The sequence below is a fragment of the Solanum pennellii genome, chromosome 6 (genome assembly GCF_001406875.1).
Source record: "Solanum pennellii chromosome 6, SPENNV200".
Lineage (NCBI taxonomy): Eukaryota > Viridiplantae > Streptophyta > Magnoliopsida > Solanales > Solanaceae > Solanum > Solanum pennellii.
Window position 1 is genome coordinate 48411167 of NC_028642.1, and position 17966 is coordinate 48429132.

The 17966-nt window shown below is 31.4% G+C and overlaps 3 protein-coding genes and 1 long non-coding RNA gene across 8 annotated transcripts in view; 2 read left to right on the forward strand and 2 right to left on the reverse strand.

Annotated features, from left to right (window-relative positions):
* Positions 1 to 1316, reverse strand: LOC107023587. Its single transcript, XM_015224323.2, has one exon. The coding sequence runs from the start codon at positions 1048 to 1050 to the stop codon at positions 136 to 138; it is 915 nt and encodes a 304-aa protein (XP_015079809.1). The 5' UTR covers positions 1051 to 1316; the 3' UTR covers positions 1 to 135.
* A 6380-nt stretch (positions 1317 to 7696) lies between these two features.
* On the forward strand, positions 7697 to 9596 carry LOC107021913 (protein DETOXIFICATION 56-like). The gene has a single exon (XM_027917651.1). The coding sequence runs from the start codon at positions 7830 to 7832 to the stop codon at positions 9291 to 9293; it is 1464 nt and encodes a 487-aa protein (XP_027773452.1). The 5' UTR covers positions 7697 to 7829; the 3' UTR covers positions 9294 to 9596.
* A 1198-nt stretch (positions 9597 to 10794) lies between these two features.
* On the forward strand, positions 10795 to 14637 carry LOC107021601. 5 transcript variants are annotated; one of them, XR_003578759.1, is made up of 5 exons: positions 10808 to 11342; positions 13273 to 13588; positions 13776 to 13890; positions 13989 to 14149; positions 14317 to 14637. It is a non-coding gene; the product is annotated as an uncharacterized LOC107021601 (long non-coding RNA). The 5 variants fall into 5 exon arrangements; XR_001457046.2 differs by having other exon boundaries at positions 10823 to 11342; positions 13776 to 13866; XR_001457047.2 differs by having other exon boundaries at positions 10923 to 11342; positions 13273 to 13404; positions 13776 to 13866.
* A 1673-nt stretch (positions 14638 to 16310) lies between these two features.
* LOC107021425 (protein cornichon homolog 4) overlaps positions 16311 to 17966 on the reverse strand; it is a 6308-nt gene continuing 4652 nt past the window's right edge. Inside the window, exons 3-4 of the mRNA XM_015222082.2 lie at positions 16942 to 17064; positions 16311 to 16772 (exon numbers count right to left, since the gene is read on the reverse strand). Coding sequence (XP_015077568.1) covers positions 16730 to 16772; positions 16942 to 17064 — 166 coding nt within the window. The 3' untranslated portion in view covers positions 16311 to 16729. The remainder of the gene's footprint in view (positions 16773 to 16941; positions 17065 to 17966) is intronic.

Consider the following 17966-nt stretch of genomic DNA (forward strand, 5'->3'; position numbering starts at 1 on the left):
TTTTGTGATACCAAACGTCTTTACTGATAACACAACGTAAAGTAGAATTGTACAACAGAATGGAAGGGAATGAATTGAATTAAAATATTGCAAAAAATCATTGGATTATCAGAATAAAAAAAGAAAGAATCAAATCTATGGGAGATATTCATTCTCTAACGAGGGTCTTGTACGAGTCTCTGAAGCTATTGGTGCCTTTGTATTCCCAATTTTTGTCATAAGCAGTGGTACACCTCTATCAGCTGCTTCTTCCATTCTATCAATCTTTTTCTTCTTATCATACTTGTTCAAACAAGCAATCAATAAAACCAAGAAAATCAATGCCACAAATCCACCAACAACTGATCCAAATATCACCCAATTTTTCCTACCACCACTTCTATCACCTCCACTGGCGGGTTCGGGTTCAGGTTCTGGTTCTGGTTCTGGCTCAGCAGCAGTAGTAAACTCAACCACTATAGAGAAATGTCCTTGTTTCGTCGTCTTACATACATTCCCATTCAATATATTGTCAAACTCAACTGCACCATCCAAGTTAAAGTAGACACACTTGGGCAACAACCCCATTGGCACAGGCTTCACTATACTAGAAAAATTAATCAAAATGGGATTCTTTGAAGGTCTGATATCCAACTCCGGCAAATTAATGGATGACAAATTCGAAGCATCATAAGTTAAAATACCCAAAACTGGTGTTAAATGAATATGACCTGGTAAAGGGTAATACAAATCAGACCAATTGGCTAAATTATGATACACCAAAACAAGCCTCTCTACATAAGGTTGCTCCAAAACACCAATTGGGATATGAAATTCTTTGTATTTACTAACACCCCTTCTCCTCATACTCCCACTTCTTAACCTCAGTGCAGAAACTTTGATTCCAGTGTAATTAAAAGGCACATTCCCATCATAAGGAATCCCAGTTCTTGGCCTAACAAATGCCCTAAAAGCATAATCTTGAAGAACTGAATCAAGCAGCCTTGATGAAAATTCTGCATTTATTGCTGTTAGCAAAAGAATAATCTGAAAAAATGCAACTAGAAACATCAGATCTAAAATGGGTGTTGGAAATTTCTCTTGATGAAGTACAATTTTGAAAGAAAAAAAATTTCCATTCCCTTTACATTCTTGATTTTTTTTTATTTATTTGTTATAAGCAAGAAAGGAATAGATTACAATAATCTTGAATGCACCTCCATATTCACAAGTGTGGATTTTTTTCTAATGAAATGTAGTTGTCATTAAGATATTTAAGAGAAAATATCACAAGCACAAAACTTACCAATTATTTTGTAAAAGAAAAAAAAAAGATGTGGTGGAGAGGCTAGTGGAGTAAATGATATTAGAGTATTTAAGATTTGAGTACATAAAAATGGATAACAAATAAATGGAAGCAACAACCTTACAGCTGTGCCTAGAGAGTAAAGAGAAAAGATAGTCATATTCAGACAAATCATCAAGGTGAAATGGGGACCTTAACTCTTCCCTGTGGAGCATGGGAGTTTCAGCTACTACTACACACGTGACTCGAAGGTCGGTGACAGATAGGATCGAGAAGTTCATTTGAATTTGAACGAATATATTATTAAAAAACTATTTTTATGTATATACGGTAGGTAGTCAGTAGACATTGAATTTACTTTGATTTTGGTTCAACTAAATCTTGATGTTTATATATTGTTAAAATTAGTTTTTATGTATATATAATAAATATTGAATTCACTTTGACTTTTTCTGTATTTATTTCTTTTTATTTTGAATTCTAATTTCATTACTATATTAACTAATATTGGAAATAATTGAGAGAGTCAATTTTTTTCTTATTAGAAAAAATATTTTAATAAACAGAGAAAATCTTTATTAGAAAAGCTTGAGTTTTTGTTATTTCACCCGAAAGTCATTTAACTTTTTTGTTACTTATTGAAAAGGAAAGTCTTACCCTTTTGTTATTTTACTCAAAAAGTAAATCAGAAAGAGATATATCAAATCAATTTTGGAAAAAAAAATTTAATAAGTACTATTACCAAATTTACATTGTAAAATATAGCCTAAACTTTACATAACATAAGTTTAGTTCAAAAACAGAATCTGATATACAACAATATATATTTGGTATATAATAATATAGAAAATTTTCATTTTACCTTTTACAAAAATATTTAAAAACTTGATATACAATATTATATCCCCAATATACAAGATGATACAAAGTTATAATATTATACAAATCACTATCATAATTGAAAGTTTCTCTTCTGAGACAAACGCTAATAATATTATTCTTGATGTACCCCTTGAATTGTTACATTCTACCCATATAAAATCACGTCCATCATAACATTGTCAATGAAGTATTTGGCTTGACGATACACCATATATAACTGTTTACGAAAATATTTACAAGTTTTTGAGCTATGAAATTGCCTGAAAATATGACTTTGAAACGGATGTTGCACAAGTACTTGTCTATGATATTTTAGAGGATGTGGGAAACTATCATTACAAATTATTTTTCTACGAGTGGCATCAATAGCTTACTCAATTTAGTATGTCTACGAATTGATAAACGATAAATTTTAAAACTTAATCAAACCACAGATACATAATCCAAATCAATAATTCAATTTTGTCTTTGACCTAGGTTGTTTTTTCTTTTCGAAAGAACTAAAATTATTAACTCGATATTGAAACATTCAAAATCTCTTTTATATACTTTTAATATACAAATAATAATTGTCAATACAATAAATAGGAAAAATGCACAAAGAAGGACATAGGAATTATGTACTTATAAAACGCAGCCCGACAATGACTATGCTCATAATTCTTAGAAATGTTGGAACATAAGGGCCTATATTTTGAATTAATTTTAAAAATGAAATGGAATAACATAAAAGAAAATATTATTGATTAGTTTAGATGATAAATAATTAAGGGAAAATGGTATGAAATAGCAAATTATTTATTCAAATTAAATATTATAGTCATGGTTTATTTTATTTGTAATTCGCAATAAACATTTATTTTTTTGTCATTTGATTCGGTATATAATTAGTCATTTTATATATTTCGGTATAAACTGTATAAAATGCATTTATGTTTTATAAAATGAGAGAAAAATGTATATACAAATACATATATTTTCATCCTATACACTTATAATTATACAAATACAGATCTTATTATACAAAGTACAATGTATAAATGAATTTATACAAAACGGAACAATTTGTATAAAATTAGATGTATCTAGTGAATTATACAAATCAAAAGTTCCATAGCAAACATAAAATTTGTTATGAGACATAATTATGCAAATTATAGCGATAACATAAAAATATAATTTTTATATTTGCTATATGTGAAAGTTGTTTGGTGACGATGCTTTAATTCCGGGTCAAATACATAGACAACTCTCTAACTTGTTTTCTTTTTTTTTGTTCTATATTAATCTTGTTTCATTTGTAATCCTTTAATCCCATTTTTTTTATGTAATATTTAAGCAAAAAATATTTAATATTGTGAAATTTTTTATTTTTATTTATGCTCCCTAATTGCAGTTTTGCATTTTAAAAAATTGATTTCGTTTTGTTACTTTTCATATAAAAATAATTAAAAAAAATTAATGGATGAACATCGTTTTTAAAAAAATCTTTTTCTGAATTCCTTTATATTTTGCATGAAATAACTAATGAAAGTGTGTTACTTTTTTTTTCGATTGACAATTCGACAGATAGGAGTGGCGATTAATATCCATCGTTACAAAATTACACCGTAGTCATATATAAATATTTTTTAATGTGTGTGTATATATATATATATATATCATGTTATATATACATCATGTTAATCCTCCTTGATTTCTAGAGTCCGAAGCCTAAAGGGTAAAAAATGTTAACAAAAATTCTAAAACGGTATATGAAATTTCTTTTTAACCAAAAGGGCAAAATCGCTCGCGAAGTAGCGATTTTGTCCATTGGAAAAAGCAAAATCGCTGCTATAGCAGCGATTTTGTTAAATTTGATTTTTTTTTTAAAAAAATAAAATTAAAACAAAATCGCTCCCGAGGGAGCGATTTTCAATTTTCAAATTTTTTTTTATAACCTTTTTAAGCAAGTCGCTGCTTATGCATAAGCAGCGACATTACCTTAAATTTTTTTTTATTTTTTTTGCTTCTTTTATTTAAAAAAGTTTAAATGAAAAAAATATTTTTTTAAAATTAAATTGCTGCGATTTTTAATTATTTCTTTTTTAATTTTTAAAAATTAAATCACTAAAAAAAATTTGATTTAAAATCGCTGCCTTGGCAGCGATTTATTTTTTAAAAAAAAATAAAAAAAATTAATTAAAAATCATTGCCTTGGCAGCTATTTGATTTAAAAAAAAATAAAAAATTGATTTAAACTTTTTTTATAAAAAAAAAAGCAAAAAATATTAATTAAAAAAAATTATACACAAGTCGCTGCCTAAGCAGCGACGTATAAAAGAAATATTAAAAAAAAGATTTTTATTTTGAAAATCGCTCCCGAGGGAGCGATTTTGTTATAATTTTTTTTTTTTTTTTAAAAAGGAAATTTAACAAATCGCTGCTATAGCAGCGATTTTGCTTTTTCAGTGGAACAAAATCGCTACTTCGCGAGCGATTTTGCCCTTTTGGTTAAAAAGAAATTTCATATATCGTTTTGAAATTTTTGTTAACATTTTTTACCCTTTAGGCTCCGGACTCTTGATTTCTATGCAATTTTGATTTTATATATTTTAACATCTGTCGATCAAAATTCTTGTTACGCCACGCCGGACAAGGTCGGTTGAATTTTAGCGTTTTTTTCTTAAAAATTCCACTTGATTCCAATTTTGATCCATTCGAATAAAATCTTTTCTTTAGTTACATTTATTTGTTATCAGTAATTTCCACTCAATTTGCAGTTGGGAGGTCCTTTAAGTTATTCTTAATTATCAATAGATCTTCCATTATTCCACATATAATATATATTTATATAATAAAGCATAAAACAATGATTTAGAGGGATACATCTTTTAGAGTTAGTTATATAATCAAGATTAGTGCGCATAAGATTATAAGCATTAACCAACGCACTATACCATCTGAAATAATATTATTAGTTTACAATTACACTCACAACCAAACTAGTGCTACTTTTCTACAAATAATTAAGATTAGATTAGAGAATAATTGATCATGATTTCATACCGTTATAATTGCAACTTCTCTGATTCTTCGTGATAGAAATGTGTTTTTGTTAGTTTAATCTATCCGCTCATAAAGAATGAAGAATGTTGAATGATTGTGAATTTTTAATTACTCTCTCTTTAAAATATATATTTACTAATATAAATATAATATAGTATCTATATAGACTATAGAGTGCATATTTTTAATTTGTTTGTATCATTGGAGTTTGGGAAGTGGTCATTTGCTTAAGAATATAGATACTAGCTAATAGGTTTTGGACAGGAGATATAAAATTATAATTTGATTTTAAACTGATTTAAATATATTGTTTGTATTTTTTTTAAGTTGTGTTTTACTCATAAATATAAATTTTTTAAAATTTATCAAAATTTCTTAATTTTTTTTATACAATCTTATTAAATGAGTAATTCATAATTCATAATTTATAAACAAGATACTGAAATATCCTAAGATGTTGATTGATAAATCACTTATATTAATGTTCCTTTTGTAATAAATCTTTGTAATTACAAAATTTTTAAATACATAAAAATTTATAAAGATCAATCAATTAGTCAATAATAGTAATAACTAGTTGTTCTTCACCACGGAGTACAATCAAATTTGTTTAAAATATCGAATATGTAATTTTAATTTAAGTTTGAAAATTAGTTAAATTGACTTTTGAAAAGTGTAACATGACAAATAAAAATGAACGGAGAAAGTATTCCTTAACTTAATTGCTCAATCTTCAAGAATAATTTTTAAAGGGAAAAGGGTTTGATATACTCCTCAACTTTGTCATTTGGAGCTGATATATCCCTCGTTATATATGCCCTTACCGTTATACAAACGGCTCACATATACCCCTGTCGTTACAAAATGGCTCACATATACTCTTCATTTAATGGAAGTTAAAATATTAGTTTTAAATTTATATTTATTACTTCTAATTTTTTTAAAAAAAAATTATTTAGGGGTATATATGATTCTTCTATCAAAGTTCAAGGTATATTTTAATTTTTTTCATACACAAATTATTTTTTGACTTCTTTTATTATAATTATTTGAGTTTCTTATTCTTATTTTGTTTTTTCTTTCATTCCTTAGTTTAAATAAAAAAAATTTAAACTATTTTTTTGTGTATTGTAATTTAATTTCGTATTCGAAGAAAAAATTTAAGTTTTACAAGAATATTAGTGAAACATAAATAAATTTGATTATCAAAATAATAATTATAAATTAGTCATTGAAACAAAAAAAGTCAAAAAAAATATGTTTGACGGGGATTAAATTTACTTATATGGGATTATATTTTTTAGAAAAAAATAAAAAAAATTTAGATTAAAATTATTTATTTTTTCATTTCCGTTAGAGGAAAAGGGTATATGTGAGCCATTTGTTTACAAGTAGGGGTATATATGAGTCGCTTTCATAATAAGGGGTATATCAGCACTTAATGACAAAGTTGAGTGGTATATCAGACCCTTTTTCCATTTTTAAATTTTCTCCACTTTTACTCTTCATTTAGATATTTAATATGATGAGTTCAAAAAACTTTAATTGCTTTGCACTACTTGGTTAGTAGTAATTATCATGATGTATGTTTGGTCTCTCCATAGATTACTTTAACAATAATTAAAAAGGGTAAAATAAAAAGTAACGACTAGTTTTAACATTCTTTTTTTAAAAAGTGTGTCATACTTCAACAATTCACATATTTTAAAACGAGAAAGTAACCCAATTTGATACCTTCTTTTCATAATTAAGAAAGTTGGATGGTGCCAAACCTCTTTTAACTTATCTTATTCTGTTCACTCTTTTTCTCTGTTTAAGCCTACTTCCTTCAGCTATGTATTTAATATGTACATGTTTCATGTGATAATAGAATTTTTTGGTTACAAAAGCTACCATTGATTCTTTAAGAAAACATGTGAGAATTTATCTGCACCGATTACCTATAATTTCAAATTGAAATCTTGTCCCACATTATTCTCCATTTCTACCATTGGTCTATCATGTGATTGTTAAATTAGGCTTTGAGCCATATGTGGATTGTCCATTGAAACATAAAATACTTTCATTATCGAGACGATTAGAGGTTCAAAAAAGCATGATCAAGTCCCACAACAGTTTTAGGATAGAACATTTTTTAAATATGATGTTAAAGTCAGATTCATTTCAAGTTTTAATGTAGGCCCTTATATTATATTATTCATGCTCAAGATGTTGTCTCGAATTAATCAAAATAAAAATATTAATCAAAACACTTTCCGAGTTACTATTATTATTATTAATCTTTAGTATATATTAATTTTTTTTCGAAATCATTTTCCAACTCAGCAAACACAACACGAGAAAAAACAGTTGATCTTTCATAAAGATTTGTGAGCCATGTTTTATTTTCTTCTTTTTAGTAATACTCCATTTTTTATTTGCCTTTGCATTCTCATCATGCACTATAAATTCCCCACCAAAAATTTCTCTCTATTTATTGGTTTTCTTTCTTCAATTGGCAGTTACAAGAAAATCCATTTTTTTAATATCACCAACTCCTCCACAAAAACTTATGCTATTTAAAAACTAACCATTCTTGTGTAACATCACTAATATTGCAAATACCACCACTACTATGCCTGAATCAGTGACCAAAAAATGGCCACAAAATCTCATACAAAATGCCCTTTTAGAAATGAAATTGCAAGGGGGCATTGTACTCCCTCTGATGGCTATGAACTTCACATGGTTTGCAAAAATAGCCATCACAACTGCGTTCCTCGGTAGGCTTGGTGAGCTTTCTTTAGCTGGAGCCACACTTGGTTTTACATTCGCGAACGTGACTGGATTCTCAGTCTTGAATGGACTGAGTGGTGCTATGGAGCCTATTTGTGGACAAGCCTTTGGAGCCAAGAATTTTAAGTTACTTCACAAGACTCTTGTCATGTTTGTTTCTTTGTTATTAGTTGTCTCAATTCCTATTTCTTGCTTGTGGCTTAATGTTGACAAGATCCTCATTAAGTTTGGCCAGCAAGAAGAGATTTCAATGGTAGCTAAAGAGTATCTTGTTTATCTTCTTCCTGATTTGGTGATCACATCTTTTTTGTGTCCATTGAAAGCTTATTTGAGCACACAAAATGTTACAATCCCAATTATGTTAACCTCTGCTTTGGGGGTTGCTCTGCATATACCAATAAACGTGCTACTTTCGATGAATAAAGGGCTAGAAGGAGTTTCAATGGCGTATTGGATAACAGATTTATTGATCATGATTCTTTTGGTTATTTTTGTTGTGATATCGGAGAATACAAAGCGCGGAAAGTGGAACGAAGGAGGCTGGTGGGAACAGGGGATTCTTGATTGGATCAGATTAATCAAACTATGTGGACCATGTTGCCTTACAACTTGCCTCGAATGGTGGTGCTACGAGATTTTGGTTTTGCTAACAGGGAGACTCCCGAATGCTAAACAAGCAGTTGGGGTTATAGCAATTGTGTTGAACTTTGATTATTTGATTTACTCTGTTATGCTCTCACTCGCGACATGTGCATCCATTCGTGTTTCTAATGAGCTAGGTGCAGATAGTTCTGGCCTTGCTTACAGAGCAGCATACATGTCGTTAGGCTTGAGTATCGTTTCAGGCCTTTTCGGTGGCTCAGTTATGGCAGCAGCAAGAGGAATTTGGGGTCCTCTGTTTAGCCATGATAAAGGGGTAATTAGAGGTGTGAAAAGGATCATGTTGCTAATGGCCTTAATTGAAGTTGTTAACTTCCCTTTAGCAGTTTGTGGAGGAATTGTTCGCGGGACAGCGCGTCCTTGGCTTGGGACATATGCTTATATCAGTGGATTTTACCTTCTGGCCTTGCCATTGGGGGTGATTTTGGCTTTCAAGGTTCAACTTGGCCTTGCAGGATTGTTGATAGGGTTCATGGTTGGAGTTGTTGCTTGTTTGGCCCTGTTGTTGGTGTTGATTGCTAGGATTGATTGGGTTGGAGAAGCTAACAAAGCACATATGCTTGCCTGCAACCAAGAAGAAGGTGGTAGAGATGATGATGATGATCGGAAAACTTCATGGGTGGTTAAAGAAAATGGCTCGTGAATTCAGAGGTGGAGCTAGAATGTTAGGAGTAAGTTCATTCGAACCATTATGTTCAACATACGCGGTAGATAAATATGTGAAAAGGCTTTTGAAATAAGTAGTACGAATATTTAGGTTTGAACTCATATTTTCAAAGAACTCGAACATGTGTCTTAAGCTCATGACTATAGTGTCAGCATATGCTCACCTCGAATATTATGATCATATGACTTGATTGTATGTTCTAATGGGAGTAGCTTAATTCTAAGCTAGCAGTCCATGTATATTATCTGAGAAATATGAACGACACCTTTAGTGACTGAATGGAATAATATAAAATGCCAAGTAAAGCATAGAATCTAAACTGAACTTTAGACAGCATTTCAAAACTATACAAAATTTAGTCACTTTTTTAAAAAGAAAATGAAACTTGGATAACCATACTATAGCTAAAACATAATAATTCTAACACAACAGGCTGAAATTTTTACTTTTACATGTAAAACTCCAACACAATTTATTAAAGTTAAAAAATTATCTGAACATGTCCTGTTCAAAATGTTTTGATAGAGTGCACTTGCACTTTTTCGAATTCATGTTTTGTCTAAACTCCATGATTTTTAACAGAATTCCATGGCAATATGCTAAAATTTTAATTGAATTAGTTTAAATTTTATAGCAAGACTTGTTTGAACTTAAAATTCTTACTACTTACTAAAACTCCAGAACATGTGAAGTTTCAACTAAGACTGGGCCCCATACCGGATCGGAATGAATCGGTATTGAATCGAAATAGGACGGGTCCGACTTGTTGACCAGTACCGAGATGGATACTCAGTTCCGTCTTGTCCCACTATATACCGGGATAGAATTGGAATGGACCCGCATGGAACGAGATATGGATAAACGGTTGGATATATGTAGCTATTTAAAAAAATAATAATATTTTTTTAGTTATTTTGAATTACGAAAATATGAATATTTTTTTAAGTTTAATAGTTTTGAATTTATAATGTAAATTTACTTAAGTTTATTTTAAAGATATCTTTTTAAATTTTTACCATGAAGTAATTGAGTTTGTAAGTTAAGTTTATTAAAGTTTTTTGTTTTCATAAATTTTTGAGCTTAAAGTTTTCAAGACCTGAATTTTTTGAGCCTAATTTCATTTGTTTTGAAAATATGCCTATATATAAATTATAAAAGATAAATTAATTTATAAAAAATAATTAATTGGAATCAAACCGAAACGGAACCAAAATAAATCGGTATCGATACACTGGTATCAAATCGTGATGTTGTGCCGTTTTGAATATCGATTCATGGTGTTCAATTTCGTCCCGAAGACTATTGGGTCGGAACGGACTGAAATGATACCGGTACAATTCGATCTGGTGGGAGCCTTAGTTTCAACTATATAGGACGAAGTAGTCTTTGGTTCCGTAGTCCAGATTCAATTTAAAAGAACCCTAAAACATACCTGGTCCTCGAAATGAAATTAAAATATGAAATTAGAAATTCAATTTTTGCAAAGTACCAACCTTAGAAGGTTAACTTTAATAATTTAATTTAGTGATTGAAATTTGAATTACACCAATAATAAAATGTCACTCAATGTTATATTAGATTCAATGTTAATTATCCGTCAAAGGACATAAATAGGAAAAAATTAATTAGATATATATTTCTAATAAAATAGGTAAATGAAGAGTATATTCCGCTGAAAAAAAGGTTGATTTTTTCCCTTCAGCGGAATTTTGTAAAATTTGATGGTTGCCATTAGTTGCGCATGATTACTGTAGAGTTAACAATGGCGGCTTCAGATGCTTCATCAGACTATTACATGACTGGATCTGCTCAACCAGGAGTAGCAACCCAGTCGGGTGCAGCACCGGCAGTGACCACTCCCAAGAAAAAGCGAGGTAGACCCAGAGCCACGCCTATTTCTGTAAAGCCAATTTCATCCGTCGCACCTTTTCTCAGGTGATTGATTTTTAGGCGAAAGTCCGGCCAGTTGGGTCAGCTATTACAGTTGTATCAGCCCAAAGTTGATGTTGAGAAATGAGAAGTCAGGTAAAGATTGAAAACGTAACTTTTAGATTAGTACTACTTATTTTCTTTTTTCTTTTAATCTGCATTGTATCTTTTGTTTATGTCAAACCAATGAATACAAGATCTTGCATATAATTTTTTTAAAATTTAAACCATGGTTATGTAACATGCATTTTCACTCTGATTTGTTGATTCTTGTGTTAATTGGTTAGTTAGGTGTAAACACTTAACTATTGTATGTCAAAGGGTGGGTTTTTAATGGGTTGGTCTGAGAATCGGGGAATCTTAAACTTGTAGGTGTTAATCGGACATGAGTGTAACTGTGGAATTCGATTTTTTAGATCTGGTATAGTGATCCCCCTGTTTCTAGTAATAGAACAGATGAAACAAGTACATTCATCTACGGCATAACGATGAACAGAAGGATTTAGTTTGAACCTCCATAATATACAACTACTTTTACTTCTTACTGTGACTTCTAAGTAAGTAAAGTTTTTGGAAGTTCCTTACTTGAATAAACAGATCTCTTTTTCTTTCTTCATACCTTTGTCCCAAGTGTACCGTCACTACTCTTGTTTGGAGAACCAAAACATTTTTTTCTTTGAGTACAACATTTCATATAGGTATACTATACTGTTGTTCTCCATTATTGATCTGTCCGAGTATCCTCGTGATGTAGAAGTTTGTATCTAAACCCTAACTAATATAATGTTTGACCGAAGAGGTGCATATTACCTAGTGCGTTATTTTACATATAAGTCTGACCCTGAAAGTTGTCTTTTGTATATCATTCAAACCTATTTAGTAATTTAGGAGTTGAGATTGTGAAATTAAGTACTCATTGGTGTAGGAGTACAAAATTCTTAATATTTTGAAAACATTTAAATTCAATAAATATTTTCTAGGAAGTAGATTTCATTTTAAATAGTTTACTAAAATCAATCCTGACCATGGTGGTCATTAGTGACTATGCTATAATTATCACTAATTTATGTCACATTTAATTCGTAAAAGTGTGATAGTCCTGTAGACGTGATTTTGTTTTAACTAGATTTATCTAATTAATTCACAAGTTCTCGTGATATTTATTTGTCTTGGAAGCTAACTTTATAGGCAATACTTTCACACGAAGAAGTAATATGTTGGGTGTTCTGCATAATATGGTGCACACTTACTCATTCTAGCTTCTTGATTTTTCTAAATGTTATTTAGCCCAAGTAGTCGCTCAAATATTTAAACTTTTTTATTCTTCCATTTTTCAGTTTTATCTTTTGATATAAATAAAGGTTAATTTTGGAAACTAATAGATATTTTTATAATAATGTGAAAACTAATCAGATTGAAGGCATTAATCTTATTGGTGCACTTTCTTTCATTTGAAGGCACAGTGCTTTTGTTACCTTAAAACTTTGTTTTCATTCTTTGACTGCCTTGGGCATGGACGTGCGTTTTCTTGTACATGTAGACTATGGTATCATCCAAGTCCCTCAAATCAGTTTGTGATAGGCATTATTGATGAAACAAGATTTCTCTGTCAGTTTATTGTCTTGGTTGACATTTGCGTAAAAAGTTCCTCTTCCATTGTTTCTGTAGGGCTGGTATGATATACTTACTTTCACTTTACATTACATAGTATTCACGGTTAATACTGGAGAGGTATATTGTATCTTTGGAAGTCTTATAAAAAATGCTCATACCTATGAAAGTTCTCTTTATAGCATGATATGATGCATCTCTTTTACATTGCTAGTTATACCAGATTTTTTTTTCTCCAAATTGTTTCATTTAATGGGTTATAAACTTGAAGGGTGTTCAAAAAAGTTGTAATACCTGGATAGTGCATGCATGTTTTTTCCTGAACAATGAAATGCAATTTAACCTACCACTGTGAATTGACTATTTGCCAATATATCTCTATAACAAATTGCTCATATTTCGATTAACTATTTAGGATGTCAGCATGAAGGTTTTATCATTCTTTCAACAAGGGTCTCGGTCAATGTGTATTCTCTCAGCAACTGGTGTAATCTCTAGTGTCACATTTCATCAAACAGATACTTCTGGTGGTAAAGTGACATTTGAGGTGTTGCATCTTATTACTTTGCTCTTGTTATGGTTAATCTTCTGATTATCTTGTGCCAATATCATTTTGAAGAGCCATGTACATTTGATGATTGCTTCTACGCGTGAGGTTCCATTGTATGGTATTCTTTCTTGGCCTATCAAATGATGTAGTACTATATGCAATTCTGGTAATTAGGTGTCAGGTAAACGTTATTGATGAAATATTTAGCCTAAGTAGTCTCTTAAATATTAAAACTTTCTATTCTTCTGTTTTTCAGTTTTATCTATAGATACAAATATAGGTTAATTTTGGATTTTTTTTATAATAATGTGAAAGACTTATCAGATTGATGGCATTGATCTTATTGGTGCACTTTCTTTCATTTGAAGGCACGGTGCTTTTGTTACCTTAAAACAAATAGTTTTCATTCTCTGACTGCCTTGGGCATGGACGTGCGTTTTCTTGTACCTGTAGACTATGGTATCATCCAAGTCCCTAAAATCGGTTTGTGATAGGAATTATAGATGAAACATGATATCTCTGTCAGTTTATTGTCTTGGTTGACATTTGCGTTTAAACTTCCTCTTCCATTCTTCGTATAGGGCCGGTATGATTTACTTACTTCCGCTGGATCATATGTGCATTCCGAGACTGGAGGAATGAGAAACTTATCTGGTGGAATGAGTCTGTCTCTATTAATCCCGAGGGACGTGTCATTGGTGGTCGGATTGACGGTCAATTGGTAGCTGCCAGTCCTGTGCAGGTATTGATTCTCCTTTACTCAGTGTGCTATTTATGCAATATGAAGCACTTTGTTCATGGCGACAAATAGATGTAATGTTCGTGTGAACAAATTATTGAACTTACTTCCAGACACTGTTTTTTCAGTTATAATAATTTGACATATTTCTCTTTGTTGCTATGAAGCAGATTCTTCTGGGCATCCTTCCTGAAAATTAGCATGAGCAGATGTGAGCTGCATATCATTCCCTTCCTATTGATCCATATCCAGTGAGGTCTTTTTAGTAATCTGAACTAGTTTTTCTAGAAAGTATTTTTTTTGCCTTCCCATCTGGTGTTTCGTATTAGAATTGCGGAGGTACAATGGCCCCCGAAAAAGATAATTTTCATTTGTTGTTGAGGTTCCCTTTCTAGTTTTAGCAAATGCCAGACAACTTCTCGTGGCAATGCATGTGAACTGCTGCGGTCCTCTTCAGGACAAAAAAATATTTGATCATTGGCTTTTCAGAACTTGTGTCTTGAATTGTTGCCTTCACGGCAAGTGTTTGGCCATTAATTACCTTCTCATCATAGTATATATTTGGGAGAAGTGCCCACACACAGGCGAATTTAGGATTTGTAGAACCTTGGTGGATCACAAGAGAAGGTTAAAATGTATTAGGTGGGAATCGACCCTAGTCCTCAATAGAAATAACTCACCATCTAAGTCGATATTTAGTCTTCTTGTAGCATAAGTGCCCCTTAAATCTCCCAACCCATACAAGAGTAGCAGATGAGACATTCTAAACTACTCCTGCCTTACTTTATATAACGATGTTTGACTGGAGATGAAGTTCTTTTATAAATAAAGAAAGATCTGGGAAGTAGGAACATCTTCTTTTTATTTTGAGATGATATTCTGGTCCTATACTGATCTTACAGGAGCAACCATAATCAAACCTGATACTAAAAAATCTTCGTCAAAATTAACAGTATGAAGAACCACATTATTCTTTGTTTGACTCTCTTCTGGTCATCTCCAAAAGCTTCTTGTCTCCTTCATATTGTAGATTTTCCCTATTACTTTTCAGAATCTTTATCTTGTCCACCTTTATTTAAAGAACTCATGTACCTCAAGATCCTGCTGAAGGTCACAGTCGATTTTTGTGATTTCTAGTGGGTAGCGTTTATGGATTAATTAGATGTACCATTACCTTCAATACAAAAAAGTAACAAACTAGGGATTTAGTTTTCACTTCTTAATAACAAAACCAATAGTTTGTTTCCCAGCTAAGAAATTCCATGGTGAACAATATGGATGAAGGAGGATCATTCTGTCACAACCTGGTAGACAATCGTCACAAAAGATGGTTCTTCTTAATAAATAATTGAAAGTTATGAGTACGCATAATACATAAATAGAAACTCAAACTTGGCTGCAACTGGCAAGGTGAGAGTATACATATAGACACCTCAACTTAGTCTCGACTAGCAACTAAAACTCCAACTCATCCCCACTTTGGTTCCTGGAGACACAAAGATGTATTCACATAAATTCTGGAAGTGTCTATATGATCATTTTTGCAGGAGTGTTCAAGTGACATAGTGAAGGCGAATTGAGGTGTCTAGAAGTATATATTCAAAGTTATTGGAGTGTTTACTTGCTAGTTGAGGCCAAGTTTGAGTTTCTGTTTATATTTTATACCTTGTGAACATTGTCCCATGAGCTGATGATAAAACACTACTACATCTTCATGGTCTTTACTGTTTTATCGTCGCTTTTATCTTTTCCTTCGTGTTAAAAGATTTTCGCAACATTTTGATTATTAAAACTTTAACGCAAGGAATGTGCATATGGCACACAGTATAAAATTAAGTCGATACTTTATATATTTCAATTTATATGACATTTTCCTTTTTGATTCGTCATATTGGTAAATTAGAAAACATTTAATTTTATATTTTTCATTTTATCTTTCATGTGAAGTTTTATAAAAACACATGTTAATTGCAAATTTAATGCTACAAGTTTCAAAAGTTCTATAACTACATAATTTTAATGTTTTCGTTGAACATTACTACTCAGTTCCATGTCAATTTCAAACACACGTTGATAACCTATTACAACAACACTTGTTCTGTTAAGTACCCATCATTTCATTAAATTCAACCTTCACAGTTTTTTGCTTTTATCGAAAGAACATCAACTAATATCTCAGTTCATTCAGTTTTCTGCTTTTCATTTGTTCAACATCACGAGACAGTATAAAGAAAAAGATTTTCCATCCTACTAATAGCACCATGAATTAGCAATGTTGCGTTAATGGACAGCAAAAACAAATGAACATAAGCTTACAGAAGAGCATGTTCAATGCAGCACAGTGGGATTTTAGTTTGAAGGTACTATGTCACTCAAAATCACACCCTGCAGTACATATGTAGAACCCGAGAACCTGCACTTGCTTGGAAATTGAATAGGGAGGGGGACGGGAGAGCTTCAAATCTGCGATCGAATCTGCTATTCTAAACCCTGAACATTCAAGAATAATGAACTAGAACAAGCCAGCATAAATGAGCAAATGCAGCAGCTCCGAGAACTTGTACTTTGGCTGGACAATAGAACCTATAGGGACTCTTCATCATCCTCCAAGGCACTGTAAATTAACCTGTAGAATATAGTCTCGGTCAAGAAGAGTCTTACTTATAAGAACTTCCGTAACAAATTGTGGGCTTCTAAACCACAATAAAAAGAACAAAAAAGGATGCCTGCGTTTGTACCATAAGTCATATCTTATTCACAGAAATTTGGATATGAAGCACTATTTAACTACTCACCAAAATAATGATATGAAGAGGAGAAGGACGATATAGCCTAGTTTGAAAAGCCGCTGTTTCTTTTCCCAATTAAGCAGATTAAAAATCTCTGTCACATCAACAAGGTGCTGCCTTCTCGTGTACCTAGAGCATGAAGCAAACATAAGAAATATAATTTGATGAAACACATCAGTAATATTAGATATGTTTGATATCTAGTTAAATCTCAATCACTGAATCAAGCACAACAAGTTCCCTTATATAAAATCAATGAATACAAGTATATGTTAGGATGGAAAAGGACTGCTACAGTTTGAATGCATTTGAAGAGAGGGTAATGTTAGGATGGAAAAGGACTGCTACAGTTTCAGCTGGGATGTAATGTAGATCCTTAACCACTTAGTATTGGTTATATCTTACACTGTATTTTAGCAAATAACTACCAGCTTTTCGGTGGACCTCCATTGTTCTACCAAACATTGACTCAAGCCAGCCTATACGACTACCTTTTTGTCCACCCTTACAGTACTTGAAATTAGTTTTTCCTCTAGTTTCATATAGCAAATTGCCCCCCGGACTTGTTTTCATCAATAAATTGTAGGCAATAATAAAAGATACTAGCAATATTTAAAGTAATTTTACCATTTCTTTGTTGCGGTAAAACTTAAAAAGGCTCAACGGAAACCTTTTTTTTACAAGAGGGATAGACAAATAAGCAAAAGACTTACTAACAAAATCAGCCAAGCACATGAAAACTTATCAGTTTCACCTCTGAATTAATCTATTAGGTGGTATCAGTAAAAGCCCTCCATTTTCAAAAAAAACTCGGCTCATATGACTTCTCTCTACCTATTTCCCCTGTTTGGACCCATTCCTTTCCACTACTCGATATTTTTGCAATAAAATATGGCTTTCTAGAACTAGAGTTCTCTAGGTCCTGACTTCTAGTAAACGCCTGACCCTAATGTTAGTATGCCAACAAAGACTTAAAGAATAATCTTTAATATCACCTATCTTGTAAGGTCTATAAGTGACACTCGCCCCCC